Here is a 21,609-nt window from a genome sequence, read left to right on the forward strand (position 1 = left end):
AAATCGGTTTTCAGATTTGAATGCAAGATTAATCTAGAGGGAAAACCATGAAGAAAAAGCCAAACTTCGTGGAAATCGGATGAGATTTGGCCGAGATATGGGGGTGGTAAATTTTGACCCATGTCTATATACGAATCTTGGGGTAAGATTTGGACATGAATTTCGACAAAAAAATCAGTGTTCAGATTTGAATGCCAGATTAATCTAGAGGGAAAATCATGAAGAAAAATCCAAACTTCGTGGAAATCGGATGAGATTTGGCCGAGATATGGGAGTGGTAAATTTTGACCCATGTCTATATACGAATCTTGGGGTATGAATTTCGACTAAAAAATCGGTGTCGAGATTTGAATGCCAGATAAATCTAAAGTGAAAACCATAAAGAAAAAGCCAAACTTCGTGGAAATCGGATGAGATTTGACCGAGTTATGGGGGTGGTAATTTTTTGACCCATGTCTATATACGAATCTTGGGGTAAGATTTGGACATGCATTTCGACTAAAAAATCGGTGTCGAGATTTGAATGCCAGATTAATCTAAAGTGAAAACCATAAAGAAAAAGCCAAACTTCGTGTAAATCGGATGAGATTTGGCCGAGATATGGGGGTGGTAAATTTTGACCCATGTCTATATACGAATCTTGAGGTAAGATTTGGACATGAATTTCGACTAAAAAATCGGTGTCGAGATTTGAATGCCAGATTAATCTAGAGAGAAAACCATGAAGAAAAAGCCAAACTTCGTGGAAATCGGATGAGATTTGGCCGAGATATGGGGGTGGTAAATTTTGACCCATGTCTATATACGAATCTTGGGGTAAGATTTGGACATGAATTTCGACCAAAAAATCGGTGTTCAGATTTGAATGCCAGATTAATCTAGAGGGAAAACCATGAAGAAAAAGCCAAACTTCGTGGAAATCGGATGAGATTTGGCCGAGATATGGGAGTGGTAAATTTTGACCCATGTCTATATACGAATCTTGGGGTAAGATTTGGACATGAATTTCGACTAAAAAATCGGTGTCGAGATTTGAATGCCAGATTAATCTAGAGGGAAAACCATGAAGAAAAAGCCAAACTTCGTGGAAATCGGATGGGAATTGGCCGAGTTATGGGTGCGGTCATTTTTGACCCATGTCTATATACGAATCTTGGGGTAAGATTTGGACATGCATTTCGACTAAAAAATCGGTGTCGAGATTTGAATGCCAGATTAATCTAAAGTGAAAACCATAAAGAAAAAGCCAAACTTCGTGTAAATCGGATGAGATTTGGCCGAGATATGGGGGTGGTAAATTTTGACCCATGTCTATATACGAATCTTGAGGTAAGATTTGGACATGAATTTCGACTAAAAAATCGGTGTCGAGATTTGAATGCCAGATTAATCTAGAGGGAAAACCATGAAGAAAAAGCCAAACTTCGTGGAAATCGGATGAGATTTGGCCGAGATATGGGGGAGGTAAATTTTGACCCATGTCTATATACGAATCTTGGGGTAAGATTTGGACATGAATTTCGACAAAAAAATCGGTGTTCAGATTTAAATGCCAGATTAATCTAGAGGGAAAACCATGAAGAAAAAGCCAAACTTCGTGGAAATCGGATGAGATTTGGCCGAGTTATGGGGGTAGTAATTTTTGACCCATGTCTATATACGAATCTTGGGGTAAGATTTGGACATAAATTTCGACCAAAAAATCGGTGTTCAGATTTGAATGCAAGATTAATCTAGAGGGAAAACCATGAAGAAAAAGCCAAACTTCGTGGAAATCGGATGGGAATTGGCCGAGTTATGGGTGCGGTCATTTTTGACCCATGTCTATATACGAATCTTGGGGTAAGATTTGGACATGCATTTCGACTAAAAAATCGGTGTCGAGATTTGAATGCCAGATTAATCTAAAGTGAAAACCATAAAGAAAAAGCCAAACTTCGTGTAAATCGGATGAGATTTGGCCGAGATATGGGAGTGGTAAATTTTGACCCATGTCTATATACGAATCTTGGGGTAAGATTTGGACATGAATTTCGACTAAAAAATCGGTGTTCAGATTTGAATGCCAGATTAATCTAGAGGGAAAACCATGAAGAAAAAGCGAAACTTCGTGGAAATCGGATGAGATTTGGCCGAGATATGGGAGTGGTAAATTTTGACCCATGTCTATATACGAATCTTGGGGTAAGATTTGGACATGCATTTCGACTAAAAAATCGGTGTCGAGATTTGAATGCCAGATTAATCTAGAGGGAAAACCATGAAGAAAAAGCCAAACTTCGTGGAAATCGGATGGGAATTGGCCGAGTTATGGGTGCGGTCATTTTTGACCCATGTCTATATACGAATCTTGGGGTAAGATTCGGACATATATTTCGACCAAAAAATCGGTGTCGAGATTTGAATGCCAGATTAATCTAGAGGGAAAACCATGAAGAAAAAGCCAAGCTTCGTGGAAATCGGATGGGAATTGGCCGAGTTATGGGTGCGGTCATTTTTGACCCATGTCTATATACGAATCTTGGGGTAAGATTTGGACATGCATTTCGACTAAAAAATCGGTGTCGAGATTTGAATGCCAGATTAATCTAAAGTGAAAACCATAAAGAAAAAGCCAAACTTCGTGTAAATCGGATGAGATTTGGCCGAGATATGGGAGTGGTAAATTTTGACCCATGTCTATATACGAATCTTGGGGTAAGATTTGGACATGAATTTCGACTAAAAAATCGGTGTTCAGATTTGAATGCCAGATTAATCTAGAGGGAAAACCATGAAGAAAAAGCGAAACTTCGTGGAAATCGGATGAGATTTGGCCGAGATATGGGAGTGGTAAATTTTGACCCATGTCTATATACGAATCTTGGGGTAAGATTTGGACATGCATTTCGACTAAAAAATCGGTGTCGAGATTTGAATGCCAGATTAATCTAGAGGGAAAACCATGAAGAAAAAGCCAAACTTCGTGGAAATCGGATGAGATTTGGCCGAGATATGGGGGTGGTAAATTTTGACCCATGTCTATATACGAATCTTGGGGTAAGATTCGGACATATATTTCGACCAAAAAATCGGTGTCGAGATTTGAATGCCAGATTAATCTAGAGGGAAAACCATGAAGAAAAAGCCAAACTTCGTGGAAATCGGATGAGATTTGGCCGAGATATGGGGGTGGTAAATTTTGACCCATGTCTATATACGAATCTTGGGGTAAGATTCGGACATATATTTCGACCAAAAAATCGGTGTCGAGATTTGAATGCCAGATTAATCTAGAGGGAAAACCATGAAGAAAAAGCCAAGCTTCGTGGAAATCGGATGAGATTTTACCGAGTTATGGGGGTGGCAATTTTTGACCCATGTCTATATACGAATCTTGGGGTAAGATTTGGACATGAATTTCGACAAAAAAATCGGTGTTCAGAATTGAATGCCAGATTAATCTAGAGGGAAAATCATGAAGAAAAATCCAAACTTCGTGGAAATCGGATGAGATTTGGCCGAGTTATGGGGGTGGTAAATTTTTACCCATATCTATATACGAATCTTGGGGTAAGATTTGGACATCAATTTCGACCAAAAAATCGGTGTTCAGATTTGAATGCCAGATTAATCTAGAGGAAAAACCATGAAGAAAAAGCCAAACTTCGTGGAAATCGGATGAGATTTGGCCGAGTTATGTGGGTGGTAATTTTTGACCCATGTCTATATACGAATCTTGAGGTAAGATTTGGACATAAATTTCGACCAAAAACTCGGTGTTCAGATTTGAATGCAAGATTAATCTAGAGGGAAAACCATGAAGAAAAAGCCAAACTTAGTGGAAATCGGATGAGATTTGGCCGAGATATGGGGGTGGTAAATTTTGACCCATGTCTATATACGAATCTTGGGGTAAGATTTGGACATGCATTTCGACTAAAAAATCGGTGTCGAGATTTGAATGCCAGATTAATCTAAAGTGAAAACCATAAAGAAAAAGCCAAACTTCGTGGAAATCGGATGAGATTTGACCGAGTTATGGGGGTGGTAATTTTTTGACCCATGTCTATATACGAATCGTGGGGTAAGATTTGGACATGAATTTCGACTAAAAAATCGGTGTCGAGATTTGAATGCCAGATTAATCTAGAGGAAAAACCATGAAGAAAAAGTCAAACTTCGTGGAAATCGGATGAGATTTGGCCAAGATATGGGGGTGGTAAATTTTGACCCATGTCTATATACGAATCTTGGGGTAAGATTTGGACATGAATTTCGACAAAAAAATCGGTGTTCAGATTTGAATGCCAGATTAATATAGAGGGAAAACCATGAAGAAAAAGCCAAACTTCGTGGAAATCGGATGAGATTTGGCCGAGATATGGGGGTGGTAAATTTTGACCCATGTCTATATACGAATCTTGGGGTAAGATTTGGACATGAATTTCGACTAAAAAATCGGTGTCGAGATTTGAATGCCAGATTAATCTAGAGGGAAAACCATGAAGAAAAAGCCAAACTTCGTGGAAATCGGATGGGAATTGGCCGAGTTATGGGTGCGGTCATTTTTGACCCATGTCTATATACGAATCTTGGGGTAAGATTTGGACATGCATTTCGACTAAAAAATCGGTGTCGAGATTTGAATGCCAGATTAATCTAAAGTGAAAACCATAAAGAAAAACTCAAACTTCGTGTAAATCGGATGAGATTTGGCCGAGATATGGGGGTGGTAAATTTTGACCCATGTCTATATACGAATCTTGAGGTAAGATTTGGACATGAATTTCGACTAAAAAATCGGTGTCGAGATTTGAATGCCAGATTAATCTAGAGGGAAAACCATGAAGAAAAAGCCAAACTTCGTGGAAATCGGATGAGATTTGGCCGAGATATGGGGGTGGTAAATTTTGACCCATGTCTATATACGAATCTTGGGGTAAGATTCGGTCATAAATTTCGACCAAAAAATCGGTGTCGATATTTGAATGCCAGATTAATCTAGAGGGAAAACCATGAAGAAAAAGCCAAACTTCGTGGAAATCGGATGAGATTTCACCGAGTTATGGGGGTGGTAATTTTTGACCCATGTCTATATACGAATCTTGGGGTAAGATTTGGACATAAATTTCGACCAAAAAATCGGTGTTCAGATTTGAATGCAAGATTAATCTAGAGGGAAAACCATGAAGAAAAAGTCAAACTTCGTGGAAATCGGATGAGATTTGGCCAAGATATGGGGGTGGTAAATTTTGACCCATGTCTATATACGAATCTTGGGGTAAGATTTGGACACGAATTTCGACAAAAAATCGGTGTTAAGATTTGAATGCAAGATTAATCTAGAGGGAAACCCATGAAGAAAAATCCAATTTTCGTGGAAATCTAATGGGAATTGGCCGAGTTATGGGGGTGGTAAATTTTTACCCATATCTATTTACGAATCTTGGGGTAAGATTTGGACATAAATTTCGACCAAAAAATCGGTGTCGAGATTTGAATGCCAGATTAATCTAGAGGGAAAACCATGAAGAAAAATCCTTAATCATATATATATTCTATTTTAGAAGCTATATGTCAAAATTACCAAAATTGCCCAGGACATCGATATCGATTTTTATCGATTGCTTGGAAACGGAGTAAGTTATCGATTATCGGAAACAAACTCGATCTGCGCGGGAACTAGGAGCATCTACAGCTACAATTTCAAGTCTCTAACTCTTGTAGGTTCTGAGATCCTTGCGTTCATACATACGGACGGACGGACGGACGGACGGACAGACAGACAGATGGACATGGCGAGATCGACTCGGCTATTGATGCTGATCAAGAATATATATATTTTATGCGGTCGGAGTTGCTTACTTCTGTCTGTTACATACATTTGGCTTTCTCACAAATACAATATACCCTTGTACACATTTTTAATTGGTTCAGGGTATTAAACGATGTAAATATATAATAAGGAATATAAAATATATCTAGCTAAATATGTTATACAAAAAACATGTTTGTACATTTGCAAAATTAGGAAATTTGGTTTGTTACTCGGTTTTCTCCCTCATTCCCCCCTACTTATATGGGCGCACCCTCCCACTCGTTTTGTATGAATCAAAAATTCAATTGCTTCTTTTATATATTAATGTCTTTTATTATTGTTTATATGCCGCGCTTCGACACGATCATCTTTCCATATTTACGCACTCTACACACATGCACACTTAATCACCGAACACCAAATGATGTTAGTGTGCCTGTGTATGAGTGCACTCATATCATATTTTAAAATACGCAGTCTTACAGGCAAATTTGTTGCTTTCATACCAGAAATGATATAACATTAATTTTTCAAAAGTCTACATACGAGACAGTCACAACTTTAAGTTTCCGTATCGGATCCAGTGGGATTTTTCTTGACATCATTTTCGTTGCTTGATCTGGCAACTACAGCTTTGTCTCCATCTTCTTTATGCAGATCAGCTGAAGGACAAGTTGGGCTACTGCTACTCTCAACGGTGTTTGACGACTCTTCGCCGGCATTCGCTTTGATTATGGTTTGCTCAAGTACCTCAAGGCTGGCAATTGCGGATTCAAGGATTGCTGCCGTATCTGTTGTACGACTGCTATCTTCTGGGGCCGTACCGCTGACAATATTTGAAGTGCTGATCTCACTTACCGCCACAACGCTAGGAATTGAGATGCAAGCTGCAGGCTTCGCAAGTTCATAGTTGTCAGCACTGCTTCTAGGATTTGTCGCCGTGTCGGTAATTGGATGGCTGCCTTCTGGGGCCGCGCTAGTGCCAGTCATTGAGGAAATGCAATCCGTTTCAACACTAAGTCTCGAGATGCCAGAAGTCGGTTCGGCTATTGCAGCACCATTGTCAAGGACTGTCGCCTCGACGGCAGTTTGACTGGTGCCTTCTAGAGCCGAAGCGCTGCCAGTCGTTGAGGTAGTGTAGCCACAGTCAGCTTTATGGCTACAGTTTGTTAGCTCCGATTTGACAACACTGTTTTTGGAGATTGCCGCAGATTCGGCAGATGGCCGTTCCTCAAGGACTGTCGCCTCGACCTCAATTTTACTGCTGCCTTCTAGAGCCGTAGCGCTGCCAGTCGTTGAGTTAGTGTAGCTACAGTCGGCTTTATTGCCACTATTTACAAGCTCCGATTTGACAATGTTGACAACACTCTTTTTGGGAACTGTCGCAGATTCTGCAGATGGCCGTTCCTTGTCCTCTTTAATGTGGGCGGTGCCTTCTTGCTTGACTGTTGATGCGACATTGTTAGTGTCGGTAGTTACATTTGAGGCAGAAAGCTTAGAGTTTCCAGACTGCTCCTGTTGGGGCTCAAGCTCGGGGCATTGAGCCATGCTCTGTGAGTCGTAGTTGGTTTTTGGTTCGATGCTGTTGGTCGTGTCTTTCAGGTTGGAGGAGGAGGACTCAGTTAAGCCGCTAACTTCTTCGGATCCTGCTGAAGTGATTGTTGTGCCAGGTCCAGGGCCTTTGGGTTCCGATCCAGCTATAACATAGGGACTGAAGCTGCAGACCTTAGGCTTCTTCTTGACTATTAGCGGGGTAGGCGTGCTTTCTGCAGGTACACATTCTACGTTTGGTTTCTGAATTGAGGTGGAAGGGCTCAAGGATGTACTGACAGGAACTGACTCGCCGACTGTATCTGAAGGAGTGCTCGATGGAGATCTCTTGGTTTCTAGATTAGCTGAATCATTTGTAGGGATGGTCTCGCTCTTGAGGGGCGCGGGAATGCACGCTTGTACTCGCATTGGGGAATATTCACTACTGACCGGGGCTGCTATTCCTCTAAAGCCCACAGATGTGGCATTTGTCTCCATTTGGCTGCTAAGGCGCGACTTCATGTCGGTGCTAGCTTGTTTTGGAACCGAACTGAGGACTGCTTGAACTGAATTCGTATTCAGTGATTGTCGATTGTACTCTTGTTGGTTAACTTGGGTACTTTCATGCTCAGGCGCTTTACTCTCCCGGAATTTGAACTGTTTCTTCTGCTTGACAATGCTGCCGAGGCCCATTTGCTCAGCTAGAAAATATTGCGCTGCTCTCAACTCCTGCTCCTTCTTATGCTTCTTCCAGAAGAGCTCTTCAGACATGAGGTCCAGTACGGTGGGCAACATCTCGGCAGCAGCCGTCACATTGACAAAGGCCACACGTAGGCGTCGGGCGATCACATCCACCAGATGGCAGGCGTACTCCCGCTGGCAGGCATATGTCACCTCTGCTTGGATATAGGGAAACTTTGGGTGCAGCCGCTGTCGGCCACTGCGACAACTGTTCGCTAGCAGGTGGCTGGCATTGGTGCCATAGGAATCGGCCAGATGCTGGGCCACATCCATGGGCAAGTCGTAGGCCTGCACCAGATCGAGGGGCAGCATGCAACAGAAATCATTGGCGCCGTCCAGTAGCAGATTCTTTGTGATGCTAGAATCCGTGTGCGGCTCCAACTGACAGATTTCGATGGCCGTGTTGATCGCATCGAGGGCCATCACACGATATGTGCTCCAGCGTCCGCCAGCCAAGGTTATCATCTGGTTGCCGCTGACTTCCAACAAATAATTGGATACCGTATTTGGCTCCTCATCTTCTTTGTTCTCCACGGATGGACACATAATCGAAGGCTTAATGCCCGTCCAGGCGCTCATCACATGGCCCGAACGCAGCTGCACGCACTGCTCGAGCATCCGACGCGTTTGCGCTAGCAGACATTCCACCTCTTCGAATGCCGGAGTTGGTGTCTGCTCACTCGATTCTGGGCGTTCCACATCGAGGCTGCCCACTAGCATGCTGTTTTCAAAGGGCAACATGATCAGAGCCTGTTCCGCGGTTTGATCGCTGGGAAAGAGCAGCCCACAGTTCTGGGAGCCATAATAGCTGGGCAGTGCAACATGTGTGCCCATTTTGGGCACTGATATGGGGCTGACACCGCTGTCATCCAACTGTCTAACCACATCTGTATTTGCGCCCGTTGAATTGATGACGACCCTGCTGTTGATGGTAAAGCACGAGTCGTTGACCGTATCCTCGACTCGCACCGTGCGGCAGCCATTGTCACCGGTCGGTGGCATTAGCTCGTGCAATCGCACATAGTTGGCCACAGTAGCGCCATGCTTTGCCGCCGTCATGGCCAAGGCCAGGCACATGCGCGCATCATCCAGCTGCACATCGTAGTAGACCAGGGAGCCTAGCAGTCCATTCCTACGCAGCAGCGGGAACTCATTGAGCGTTGCCTCCTTGGATAGAAAATGTGAGCCGCGCACATTGGACATGCCCGCCATGGCATCGTACATCTTCAAGCCCAGCCAGTAGAGGGGCAGTCTCAGCGGGCTGTAGATGGGGATCAGCATGGGTTGCACGCGATTCAGATGGGGCGCTATGGTCAGCATGGTGGCACGCTCATTCAGCACCTGCTGCAGCATGAAGATCTGCTGCAGATCAGCGCCCTGTATGGCCGCATGCAAATACGAGTTGCTGCCTTCAATTAGTTTGCTAGACTTGCAGCTGGCACCGCTGGCAAAATCTTCAGCCTCTATCAGTGCCGTCTTAAAGCCACGTGTGGTAGCTTCTAGGGCACAGCCACAGCCGATGGCGCCGCCGCCGATGACCAGCACATCGAAATGTTCGTTCCTCAGCGATGTTACCTGTTGTTTCCGCTTGGGCAGCTGGTCGCTACCCACCTTACCATTGTTCCGACCCCTGCGAAGTATTGTGTTCATCGCGCTCAACAAGCGACTCGGCTGCCTCTTCCAGTGAACCGCAGTCAGACCCTTGCGTAATCTCGCTAACATCTTGCTATCCTCGTGCAGGTAATCCAACTAATAAAAGACTTAACCAACTTCGAATGTATCGAGCTGCGGTCATTGGAAAATGTTTAAAACGAAGAATTTATTTAAAAAACCGAAATTTTTTTCAATGCTGAAATTTTACTTGATTGAATAAAATAAATCGTATACGTTCATTCGAACTATTTTTGATGGATATTTCAAAGGCAACATATTGAGACCAAGGCAATTGAGGTGGCAATAACAATAATACAGGTGTCTCATTTTTCAATAAACACCTGTATTTTTCTACGTAAATTATTAATTTAATAAGATTACTTAATTAAGCATAATAATTTAGTTGTTTATTCAAACGTTGATCGGTTTGCGAGCTTTTAAAAATAGTGAATGTGGAAATTACATATTGATAAATATATTTGTATGTGACTCTATTTTGAGTGCTATTTAATATTTTTATACCCTGAACCCATTAAAAATGGGTATAAGTGTATATTGTATTTGTGCGAAAGCCAAATGTATGTAAAAGGCAGAAGCAAGCATATCCGACCCCATAAAGTATATATATTCTTGATCAGCATCAATAGCCGAGTCGATCGACAGCCATGTCCGTCTGTCTGTCCGTCCGTCCGTCCGTATGTATAAACGCAAGGATCTCAGAACCTATAAGAGCTAGAGACTTGAAATTAACTAGATGTAGGTGCTCCCAGTTCCCGCGCAGATCGAGTTTGTTTCCGATAATCGATAACTTACTCCGTTTCCAAGCAATCGATAAAAATCGATATCGATATCATGTTTTTTGGCAATTTTGGTAAATAATAAGAACTAGAGTCACCAAACTTGACATATAGCTTCTAAAATAGAATATATATATGCATTTGATGCTGGAAGAAGAGGGTTCAGGGTTTCCCCTAGTCGGGAGCTCCCGACTAAAACCTCTTACTTTTGATTAATATGATTTTCTAAATGTAAGAAGATATATAAGAAAGAGTATCTACAGATACATTTAATCAGTACACACAATTTTGTAGAGCAGCAGTATATTAATGGCCTTAACTCCCTCCCAGGACAATGACAGAAGGACACAAATGGTCAAATGCTGCGATATTTATGGGCACGCAAGCTTTGAGGGCACTGAGGGCAAATAAACATTTGGATTGAAAGAATGACAGAGTGACAGAGTGACAGAATGACAGGCACTGGCCGCATTAATAGAGTCAATAGAGGGACAATAGTTGAAAATTAACAAATGAATTGAAATTACTTAAACAAACTCATTAGCGTGTGAAAGTCAAGGCGTTCATCAAACTGCCCGCACATTGTTGACACCGATTGTTGTCCAGACGGGGGTAGCCCCAAAGGAACGGTACAGGAATTATAATAAAGCCCATGGGGGGCGGCTCCAGGTGACAGTACAACACGGGCCACAGCGCAGCAGAGTTTTTGCGCTTTGAAATGATTACCCCGTCTAAACATTCGGGCTACGCCTCGACAATTGTTTTTGCCTTGTCGTGTCCGGGCAACGCCTAGCTGGTCCCCCAGCAAATGCCCATTGAATAGCGCAAGTTTTCGCCTTTCCTCCTTTCCCTTTCACGTTTCGGACCCGTTGCATGTAATTAAATTTTCCAACCTTTATGAGCTGAGCATAGTAATTTAGTGCCGCATTCCCGACCACGGCAGCGGCTCCCCGTCGCGATTTTAAATTGTCATCGATGTGACGGTTCAGCAGGGCCAGGTGACATCAATAGACTTGGTCGTGCACTGTAGGCGTGGGTCGGGCTGGGCAGGCGGGGCAGTTGAATATTTCATTTAGCTGCCAGGCCCGCATATTTTATAATTTTCATTAATTTTAATCGCCATAGTTATCATAATTGACCAAGGAATGGCAAGGGGACAATGAGCGAGAGAATCATATCAATCATTTATCAATTTTTCATAAATTTAACTCTTTAACAGTTCGTAAAAAGGCTTTTCTTATTAAGCATTGTAATAAAATAGTTTATATAGCTGTACAGGCTTTAGAAGTGCTTTTGGAATAGTCAATAACATTTTCCCTTGCTTAAATCCTAAATCCTATAAATGCGTACATAGCCCAACTCTTACGTATTGTTCAGCAGGATATCGAAATATTACACTTTTATGAAAAACTTAATAAATGAATGAAGCAAATATATAAATATTATAAACACAATACACAAATATGCAAAAAAAAAACATCAAAAAACTACTGTTTGCCATAAATAAATATTCGGCTTGCTTATTGCTATCTATACAGACAGATATAGAAAACATGTTTCTTTGGCCACATTAAGCTGTCTTTCAAATTTAAATTAAATTTTTGTTAAATTCACAACATATTGCATCTCACGTTGGCTCATGACGAAACTGACCCAGACCTCAGGCACAGACGGGCCGGCGACAAAATCCCGCAGTAGGCGTAAGAAAAAAAAAAAAATGCTAAAGCAAAAACAACAAAGGGTCTAAATACAAATTTCCGGCATAAGCCACATAACAAACCAGGCCCGTTAGCGACACGGACACGGACACGGCCAACTGTGCCGGACAATAGACCAGAGTTTGCCGGTCCGGCCGACTGCGCCCCGGAACTTTGTTACATTTCGTTAGCTCGCCAAAGTGCCTCAACACGTTAGGTGACCCGCGGCATTCCCAAACAACCCTCCCCATAGCCGGAACTCTGTCGCGCGGCCTCGCTTTGTTTTTTGGCGTGTGGCTCACCTTGTCGCCCCCCAACCCCCCCCTCACTCCATCAGCGATCCCTTGCAGGCATTATTGCAGCTATAAAGTCAGTGCCTTGAACTTTTTGCCAGTTGTTCTTTTGGCCTGCTTGTTGTTGTTGCACCGTTCTTGTTGTTTTCTACCATTTTTTGTCGCCTTATTGCTATTGAAGTTTGTTTTTTATGGCCTGGCCGAGCTTGACAATAAGCACGTTGGCGGCAAAACTTTTCCACTTCTCATTTATTATTACGCGCCGAGTTGTTTTTTTTTTTTTTGCCTCATTTTTCAGTGAGTTGTTTTATATTTTCCTGTTGTTGTCCTGACAACCCAGCGACACAAAATTGTCGTCTCCTGTTGTCCAGCTGGAGAAAAACAACAACAAATCACAAAATGCAAACAAGCGCATGAAATTCATCTAAACAATTTTTTACTTCACATTTTTCAGTTTCTTTTTCAAGTTCAAAAACGGGAAAATTAATATAATTCAAATAAACGATTTACAACGCTTCGTCGGACATTCGGCGAGATGTTAAATTTAAGTGGCATAAATAGTCGTTGCCACAGGGCAACGCCAGGTCCCTCAGGGTATTGGGGGTATCGCTTCTCGATCGCGTCTCACTTGAGGCAACAGCAAATTTGTAACAAATTTACGTTTTGCTTATTGGCAAAACTTTTGATTTATCGAATTAGCACAAATAAACTTTTAAGTGTGCTACAGCTGAACTTAACGACAATTTAACTATCCAAACTTTGTAAGAATTAGAAGGGAAACAACAATTTCAAAAATTATTAAAGCCATTATTGGCTTAAGCTTTAAATTTCTTAATTTGCTTATGAGATACAAGCATAAGAAAATTACATTTAAAGCGGAGGTAGATAAATTGCTTTGCAGAATTTATTTTATTATATTTACATCACACATTATTAAATATATTTATTATATTGTTTTGCTTACTTGATTTTTATTTTTATTTTTTCGTTATAACGCCTAGCATTTAAAATGAAATGTTAATCAAAAATAAAATATCTTTGTCAACGTTACAACAAAATTTATGAACATTCGCTTGCACGCAAAGGCGATTCCGACAATTGGCATTCAAATTCAAATGTCCTGACAACAAATTTCCGCGCCATTCCGTCAAGTTTAGTTGCCATATTGGTCCTTATGAGGGGCCATGATATAATTGGGCTACACACGCAACAAAGACGCCGCGACGGACCGTGGCTCGACTGTTCGTCCAAGACCAAGTCAATGGTCAGCCAATGGCCAGTTGGCCATGACCAACAGACAGACAGCCTGCCTGAGCATAAAGGCGCTAATTTGAAACAATTAGTTTGGCACTCGGTGAGGGGTTGCAAGTGTGCGAGGATGTGTGTGTGTGTGTGTGTGTGTGTATGTGTGTGTGTGGTAAAAGACAAACGACAAACGATGTGACAATGCAGCTAAGGCAATTGGAAACAAAGGAAGTATGCTTCCATGAAATACCTTAACTTAAAGCTATGGAGGTTAATCTTATGATGTACGTTTTTAACGATTCATTTATTCAATGTGACAACAAGTTTAAAGCTAACTTGGGAATAGCAGAAATTATCATTGTTTTTATTAAATATTATTATTATATTAAATATTATATAAATTTGAATGTATGTGAAAGGACTAGTGTTCTAGTTAAGACCAGCGCTTTAACGGATATGGTTAAGTCCAGAATTTTGCATATATATTTATATTTAAGATTTAATATAAATTGTGCAGCATACTATTCACAATATATACAAGTAACTTATTCAGGGATATGGCATTCAAACTATTATTTTTATGTCCAATGGTTCGATATTTTAGTATGTATAGTTTTAATAGTTGCACTTAAGGCAACATAGTTAACTATAAGCAAAGATCCAGAGAAATGGTCTGAGCAGTACTTCCGAAAGAGTGAAGTAAAACAATCTATCGACAAATAGTATTATATAAATTCATATAAAGAAACCTTAAAAATGTCGTGGTTAGCTTTTTATTTGTCCGTGTTCTTTTCCATCAAACTTGTACTTTGTTTTCTCTTGAAGTATACATTAAATATGCTGATCTCCGATTTACTGAATTGCACACTTGAAACAATTTCCGCTCTATTGATTTTTAAATGAATTTCAAGCCGAGCATACCCTATAGGAGGGTATCATAGCATGCGCTTGACTTGGCTTAACAAAGGACATTTGATAATAATTAAATAATGGTAGCAATGGCAATGTTATCGCATTTTTTACGAGTTGACATCAATTAAATTTTTACCTCTTGGTAGTGCCTTGTGTTTTACTATATATGTTCTTTTTTTCATTTTACCTCCGACAAACTGTTGGACAATGCCAGCAAATTTTATTTTTTATGTTGCTATCGTTGTTGTTGTTGTTGTTGTAGCTGTTGTTGGCCAACACTATTTGTGTCATGCAACAATGTAATTGCCACTGTCGTTGTCATTTCCGCTGGACACACGGTTCGCCAGCGCGAGACATTAAAGATATTACGTGGGCTAGTGTAGAGGGACCAGCCCTAAACAAAGGGTCGCCAGACTAGGTAGGGAGTGAGGCTACTTCCACCGCAGGCGGAAGGAAGCAACTTGTAGGTCGGCATTTGTGCAGTTTTTATGCTGTGTGTGTCGCCCTTTTTCTGTTTAAGTTGTGGGCGTGTGCCCGTGTCCCGGCCAATTGTTAAGTTGAAAATAATAGAGGTGGACACGACTGTCAGCCTGTCAGTGGCGCACAATGCCACCGGGACACTAATCGATGTAGATGTGCACAATCTGCCAGGCTCCAACTGGCAGTGCAATACCAAAATTAATGACTAAACGGGCCAGAGGCCACAAGGCTCAAGCACTAAACTTCATTGTTTTCCACTCGTGGCCTTTTTAATTGTGGTCTCGTTGGCCCCTTTCGCGGTTAGCCATTATTTGTATTATACGCCTTTTAATTGTTATAAACACTTGTATTAAAGTACTCTTCAGCTTCCCTATTTGTTTACCCTTCAGATATGCTGGCCCATCCTTGCGGTTTGCGGGCGAGGTCAACAGCAGCCTTCACCTTACCAATGTTCACATTATAAACACGCAACTCTAGTGTAAAGTTATTTTTTTAGTCGTTCGGTTTTTGGCTTAAAGTTAAATGGTCTACAGCAGACTCAGCTGATTAAAAAGCTATAAATAATAGTGCACTTAATTATCGAATTACGTTGCGGTTAAAAAAGTTTGAAAAAGCGTGCATTTAAAAGCCTCTGTAATTTAGAAAGTGTACTTGATTTCATCACATACCTAAATATACTTATATACTAAGAAAAAATAAATATTTAAATATACTATATTCAAAATCCTGCTGACAACTGCACCATAAAATATTGCGTTTGTTTTCTTAGCGCTTACTTTTGGTTTAAATATTTTCAAATCTATCCTAAATTGTATTGAAAATAAAATAATTTTGAAAAAAAAATTAAATACAGTGTAAATAATAAAATATTCATAGTTAATTGATTTATTATTGCAAATTTAAATTACATCAATCCACTTACAATGTTTCATATATTTTGACTGGAATTACGACTGACATTGATAAGAATATTAATTCGGATAATAACAACTTGATCTATATCTAAACAATATTTTTAAGACTAAAACTGTATTTTCTTAACTTTCTTTTCAGGTAAGTGCCTAAGAACTTATGCTCAACATATTAAGAAAAATCATACTGGCTGCCCGTAAGTTGTTTTCAATTTACACGTAACTTTTAGAGCTCAGGATTTAACCACGCGTGTCTATGGTAGATCTAATTTAGGTGGGGTTAGGCTAAGTGGTAGATCCTAACTTTCACACTTACTTAACGTTTTTGACTTTCAACCGAAAAAACCGTAAGCAATGTGGCATGAAAAACTTTGTCCTATTTGCTGCTCATTCGCCTGGGGCAAGTTGTAATACCTTGGTCATTTTGGTGCCACGCCACATTCGACACTTTATCACCTGGTTGGCCATTGGCTGCCAATGGCCATGTTTTCCAGCCCGGACATAACATTTAATGGCGCTCCGCTTAACGCTTGTAAACACGTGGGTGTTTCCTCTCCCTCCACGTGGCCAGCAATCAGAATGTGTTTTTGTCTGTGTCTAAGTCTATGTTTGTGTTTGTGTTGCCACGCCCTCTTCACATGTGTGTGTATGTGTGTTTTTGTCGTTCGTTTTACGCTCTACGAAAATTATGCCCAATGGGCATGCTAATTTCACTCAGTTGAATCGGTTTTAAAAGTCTACAATTACTGCTAATAGCTGGCAAACTGAAATCAAATGCTGCCTCTGCTCAACTCGACATTCATTAGCGTTAATTGTCGCGCGGCCATATGGCGTATGCGCAACTTTTTCTATATTATTATTACAAATTAACAAATCACTTAGCTGACTTGAAGGCCGCTGCTAAAGAAAGCCCTTGAAGCAAGCGAATTAATTAACTAACTTGTTAAACTTTAACAATTTAGCCCAAAGAATTTTTGGCGCACATTATTTGAATTTGTGCCGAAAGAACAGTCCTTAAGTACAATTGACGAATACTGAATACTCTTGCATATATTAAAATCAAGATGAAATAAATAGGTTTAAATCAACATAAACATTTTTTTTATGGAAACACTTACATTTCTGTCGATTGAGAAATATATTGAAGAGAAATAGTATTATATAAGATTTAAATACTTTCAAAAGCGTGTTTTAGACACGAACCAAATTGAATGTCAATACTTCCTATATCATGTCCAACCTGCCGAGTTAAATTAAACTAAAATATTAAGCATTTTGGATTAGAATATATTTTTCAACAATGCGTTCCACATTTGATGACATAATTTGATCACCCTCTGCAAGTGTACAAGAAAGGCAACAAAAATTGAAACGAAAAATCCCATTGGCATTAGGCCTTAACGCTTCGCTTAACTCGTTATTGAAGCCGAAGTTTATTGTTGAAAGTTTAGAGCCGGCGGCGTTCGCTTTCCGAAAGCAATTATCCTCAAGGAAGTCTTCGACTTAATTGATTTTGCAAACAGGGCCGAAAAGCATGGACCAGGACCTGGCCGCGAGGGCTAACCGAGGGCAGTTGTTACAATCTTAAAAGGATTCTAATAAGCGCATTGAGCGTGTGCCTTTTGTCTTTTGGGCTCTTCGTCTGAGCATCCTTGTATTATCCTTTCGGTTCAAAAGTTCTTTGCGCATTTAGATAACAAAATTTCGTCGGTTTTTTTCACACTTTACAGCCGGACGTGCTGTCGTCTCGGTCTAGGGCCAAAGTTGAGGGCTCAAGTGGGTGTGTGTGTTTGACCGGAAGTTGAGCGCCCACCCGGATCGCCCCCTAATCCCTCTCTGCTGACAGTCACTTGCCAGCGTGTAGTTTAAATATAATTTGAAAATTGTGTTTATTTAATTGCCCGGAAAGCAAACACTTGAACCTTTTTTTTATTGTTTCGTCGCAGCCAGCTTTAATTTTTATAGCTGATTGAGTTTAAGTGAAATGTGCGCCACAAAATGCGCTATCGTACTTTAATATTATTATAACCATTTGTGGCTTTTTATTATCATTCTACTTATTATTACAACAAAGAATATTAAATGTGCGCCACAAAGTGAGCTATCGAACTATGATATTATTATAACCATTTGCAGCTTTTTACTATTATTCTACTTATTATTACAACAAAGAATAATGAATTTGAAATATTCCTGAACTGAAGTAATTAAAATAAATAGTCCAATAGGTTTAAATATAAAAAAAATGTATGAATCTCAGTTTTTAATTCTTCCTTGATAAATTTTCTGATCGTACCTTGTATGAATCTCAGCATGCTCAATATGTTTCATTGGGGTTCATTTAAATATATTTCATTTATTGGCGATTGAGTATATAGTAAATTGATATAAATTCCTGACTTAGTTTGGATAGAGAAAACTTTAAAAGTAATCTGATATAATTTAAACCAAAATTTATAGAAATTTCTTTAACTTACTTTTTCGAATGGAAATTTTTAATATGCAATATAAGAAAGTTTTTAGAATCACGTTCATCTCAAGATATTTTATAAGTCTATGATGATGAATAATGTTTGTTGTTATTTTTTCTCCAAATGTTAACGTCTATTACAATTATAACTGACTTTAAAACTTCAATTTGGGTTTTGCACTGCCTACTCTCACAGCCAGATGGCGCTTTTTAAGTACACAATGCTGTTAAATTGTGTGAAATTGAAGTGATGGCATTTTCATTAATTTGGCAGCCACGCCCCTAGGGCCGTCTACAATACAACGCCCACTTGTTTTTCCAGTTTCGCGTCCTATGTTAATTTTACAGCACTCTCGTGTTTTTTGATGATGAAGAGTTTCTGGCATGCGACCAGCAAAAAAACAAAAAAAAAAAAAAGGAAAAACAAAATATTACGAGCAATACTTTTCTTTTTGCATTCGGGTTTCCAACTTCGGAACTGGTTGCTGCTCCGGCAATGCTCGAAATGAACGCATCCTGCTCCTCCGTGGGCTTTTTGGGGGCGTCTCTGGACAAAAGCAATAACAATAACGCGCACATGTAGACTGTTTACGTATATATGTGTGTGTGTGTGTGTGTGTGTGTGATAGCTACATTTACACACATACTCCTAGTTGGCGCTAGGCTTCACTCTGGCTGTGTTTTCTGTTTTCCGCTTCTGTTTTTTTTTTTGCCGTGGAACAGTTTGATGAACTTCCAGGCCAACTCCCGACAACCCGGCAATTGCCGCTGCCTGCTTTTGATTGTTTTTATAGATGATGCGCCGAATCCTCCCGAGCCCTCCGTTACCCTCCACCCTTCCGCTGCTTGTTGATTTTGATGATGATGGGGTTGGCGCTGGGATGGCCACGACAATCAGAATCATGATGATGTTGTTTTGGAGCTTGCCTGCATTTTTTTGGGGGCTCTATTTTGGTTGTTGTTGTTGCTGTTGTAATCGTTGCTGCCGCCGGCCTTTCCCCTGATCGCCGCATTTGCCACAGTTGATTTCGTTAATAGAAAATTTAATTGCTTTTATTGATATATTCCGCAACGAACGGGACTCCAGCGGCAGGCAGTGATTGTAATTGGGATTACACGAATGGAGATGCAACGAGCAGTGAATTTTATTGATTGCCAGTGAATTGTTGACAAGCAAGAAATCGGCAAATATTAAAGTCGGCAATTTAATGATTTAACTGGAATGTGTTTGTAAAAGTTTATAAAATGGTTGAGCGGCCACAGGGAAATATTTTAATGGATTAATAATACATTTTTTATTCGTTTTTAAATACTTCCAGTAGATTCAATGCATTTAAATGCATACTTCATATTAAATCTCGATTCAACTTTAAATAAATTTCGTATAAAAAATTACTTTAAAGTGCAAACTGTAAAACAAAAGTTAAAGCTAGGATAGTTGACTAAAAAAATATAAAGTAAATAAAGAACCTAAAGAGCCATTTTTAGCACATAGAGTGATGTAGGTATTTTTAAACTTATTTATTTAAAAAAAATTTGTTTAAAACAGTTTTAAGGCTGAGAAGCTCAATCCTGATAAAACCTTGAGCACTTAGAGCTCAAAAATATTTGCATAAATTTTTCGGGCGTGCTTTTCTAGTCGACTATCAAAATATAACGACCAATCCTCTTGTACATTAAGATTTGGTCCTTTACATATATTACTTCACTTTTTCCATTCAAAGCATTATGTCATGGATCTGCCTTTCCTACTTCTCCTACTCATTTAATCTGTACATAGAATTTACCACCATCTCTGGTTATACCACAAGAATAATGTGGAAAAACACATACTTTTCTTTGTGCACACATTTCTCAAGCCACACAGTTAACACTTTGCAACCTCACAGTTTGCATAATAACCAAAGCGCTCTTCATATTCAGCCACACATACATCCAGCCATCCATCCATCCAATCATTTACCCAACCATGCAAGCAACCTGCCAGTGATAACCACATTCACGCATGCTTAACTTTAACCTGGCTTAAAAACGCAAAACAACTTCAGGCAAGAACAATATTTACTTACTTAAGGTTGAAAGCTGAAAAACCCCTTGTGAAGCTTTGAGTAATACACTCTCTCCTGCACATGCACACACACATACGTAAAACACCCTGAGCAGCCGAAATAACTCCAAAATCGAATGAAATAAAACATCAACTGCAATTAGTTGAGCAATCGATGGAAGCAAGTAATAAACTTCTGGGCTGCCAACAACATTTGCCACTGATTGACTAACAACAACATTACCAACATAACGAATTACAACAGCAACAACAACCGTAACAACAACAGTGGCGCAAAAATCAAAACAACCAACACCAATTTCTAATGTGGCCCTAACAAGAATGCCACCAGCTGCTCCCCTCATTTGGCAGGAGGGGGTGTTCTCCATGTGTGCGGGGCACTCCAGCGAAAGAGAACTGAAATCTTAATTAAGATTGATATGTTTACGTGTGTGTGGGTGGTGGAGTGTGTGTGTGTTGTGTTGTGTGAGTTTTGGTGTTTGTGCTGCTATCATGCCAAGCTGACTGCCTGCCCTTCTTTGGCTTGACTGACACTTGTCTGTCTACCTATACCTGCTGCTGGTAAGGTACGTCTACGCACACACACACGTACTCCCCGTCCCTACAGCTCCCTCATCTCGTGTGTTGTGCCAGTCCGATTTTCGTTTCCATTTTCGACTCTCGACAAAGTTGTTTAGTTGTTGTTTGTGTTTGGCAGACAGTGGTCAAAACCTTCCACTTGAATTGCAGCACAAATTATTTATGACATTCGATTTTGACTTTTATTTTCTCCTGTTTTTTTTGTTATTTTTTTTTTGTCGTGTATCACCGTAATTAGTGCCCGAAATGAACATTACTCCAAATCAGAAACCAAATCAAAATCGTTGAGCGATTTCCGCGTTTGCTCTTTGACTTGTTCGAGTCAATCAAATGCTATTTTCGACCGGAGCACAGACTGATTGACATGCGCAAGCAAAAGCTCTGGCAACTTCCGCTCGAGCTGGGCAGACAGTGTGTGGGTGCGTATGCAAAT

The 21,609-nt window shown here is 40.2% G+C and overlaps 2 protein-coding genes across 6 annotated transcripts in view; one reads left to right on the forward strand and one right to left on the reverse strand.

The window, feature by feature from the left end:
- The window catches only part of LOC115763302 (lachesin), a 78,938-nt gene that overhangs the window by 20,847 nt on the left and 36,482 nt on the right, over positions 1–21,609 (forward strand). The gene's annotated exons all lie outside the window — the stretch shown is intronic.
- On the reverse strand, positions 6,123–9,930 carry LOC115763301 (glycerol-3-phosphate dehydrogenase, mitochondrial). Its single transcript, XM_030705792.1, has one exon. It carries the CDS (start codon positions 9,791–9,793, stop codon positions 6,362–6,364), a length of 3,432 nt encoding a protein of 1,143 aa, XP_030561652.1. The 5' UTR covers positions 9,794–9,930; the 3' UTR covers positions 6,123–6,361.

Source organism: Drosophila novamexicana, unplaced genomic scaffold (genome assembly GCF_003285875.2).
Source record: "Drosophila novamexicana strain 15010-1031.04,08,12 unplaced genomic scaffold, DnovRS2.1 tig00000689-arrow-pilon, whole genome shotgun sequence".
NCBI lineage: Eukaryota > Metazoa > Arthropoda > Insecta > Diptera > Drosophilidae > Drosophila > Drosophila novamexicana.

Coding starts and splice junctions, on each gene's coding strand:
- LOC115763301 (XM_030705792.1), bottom strand. CDS start 9,793: ATGTTAGCGAGATTACGCAAGGGTCTGACTGCGGTTCACTGGAAGAGG.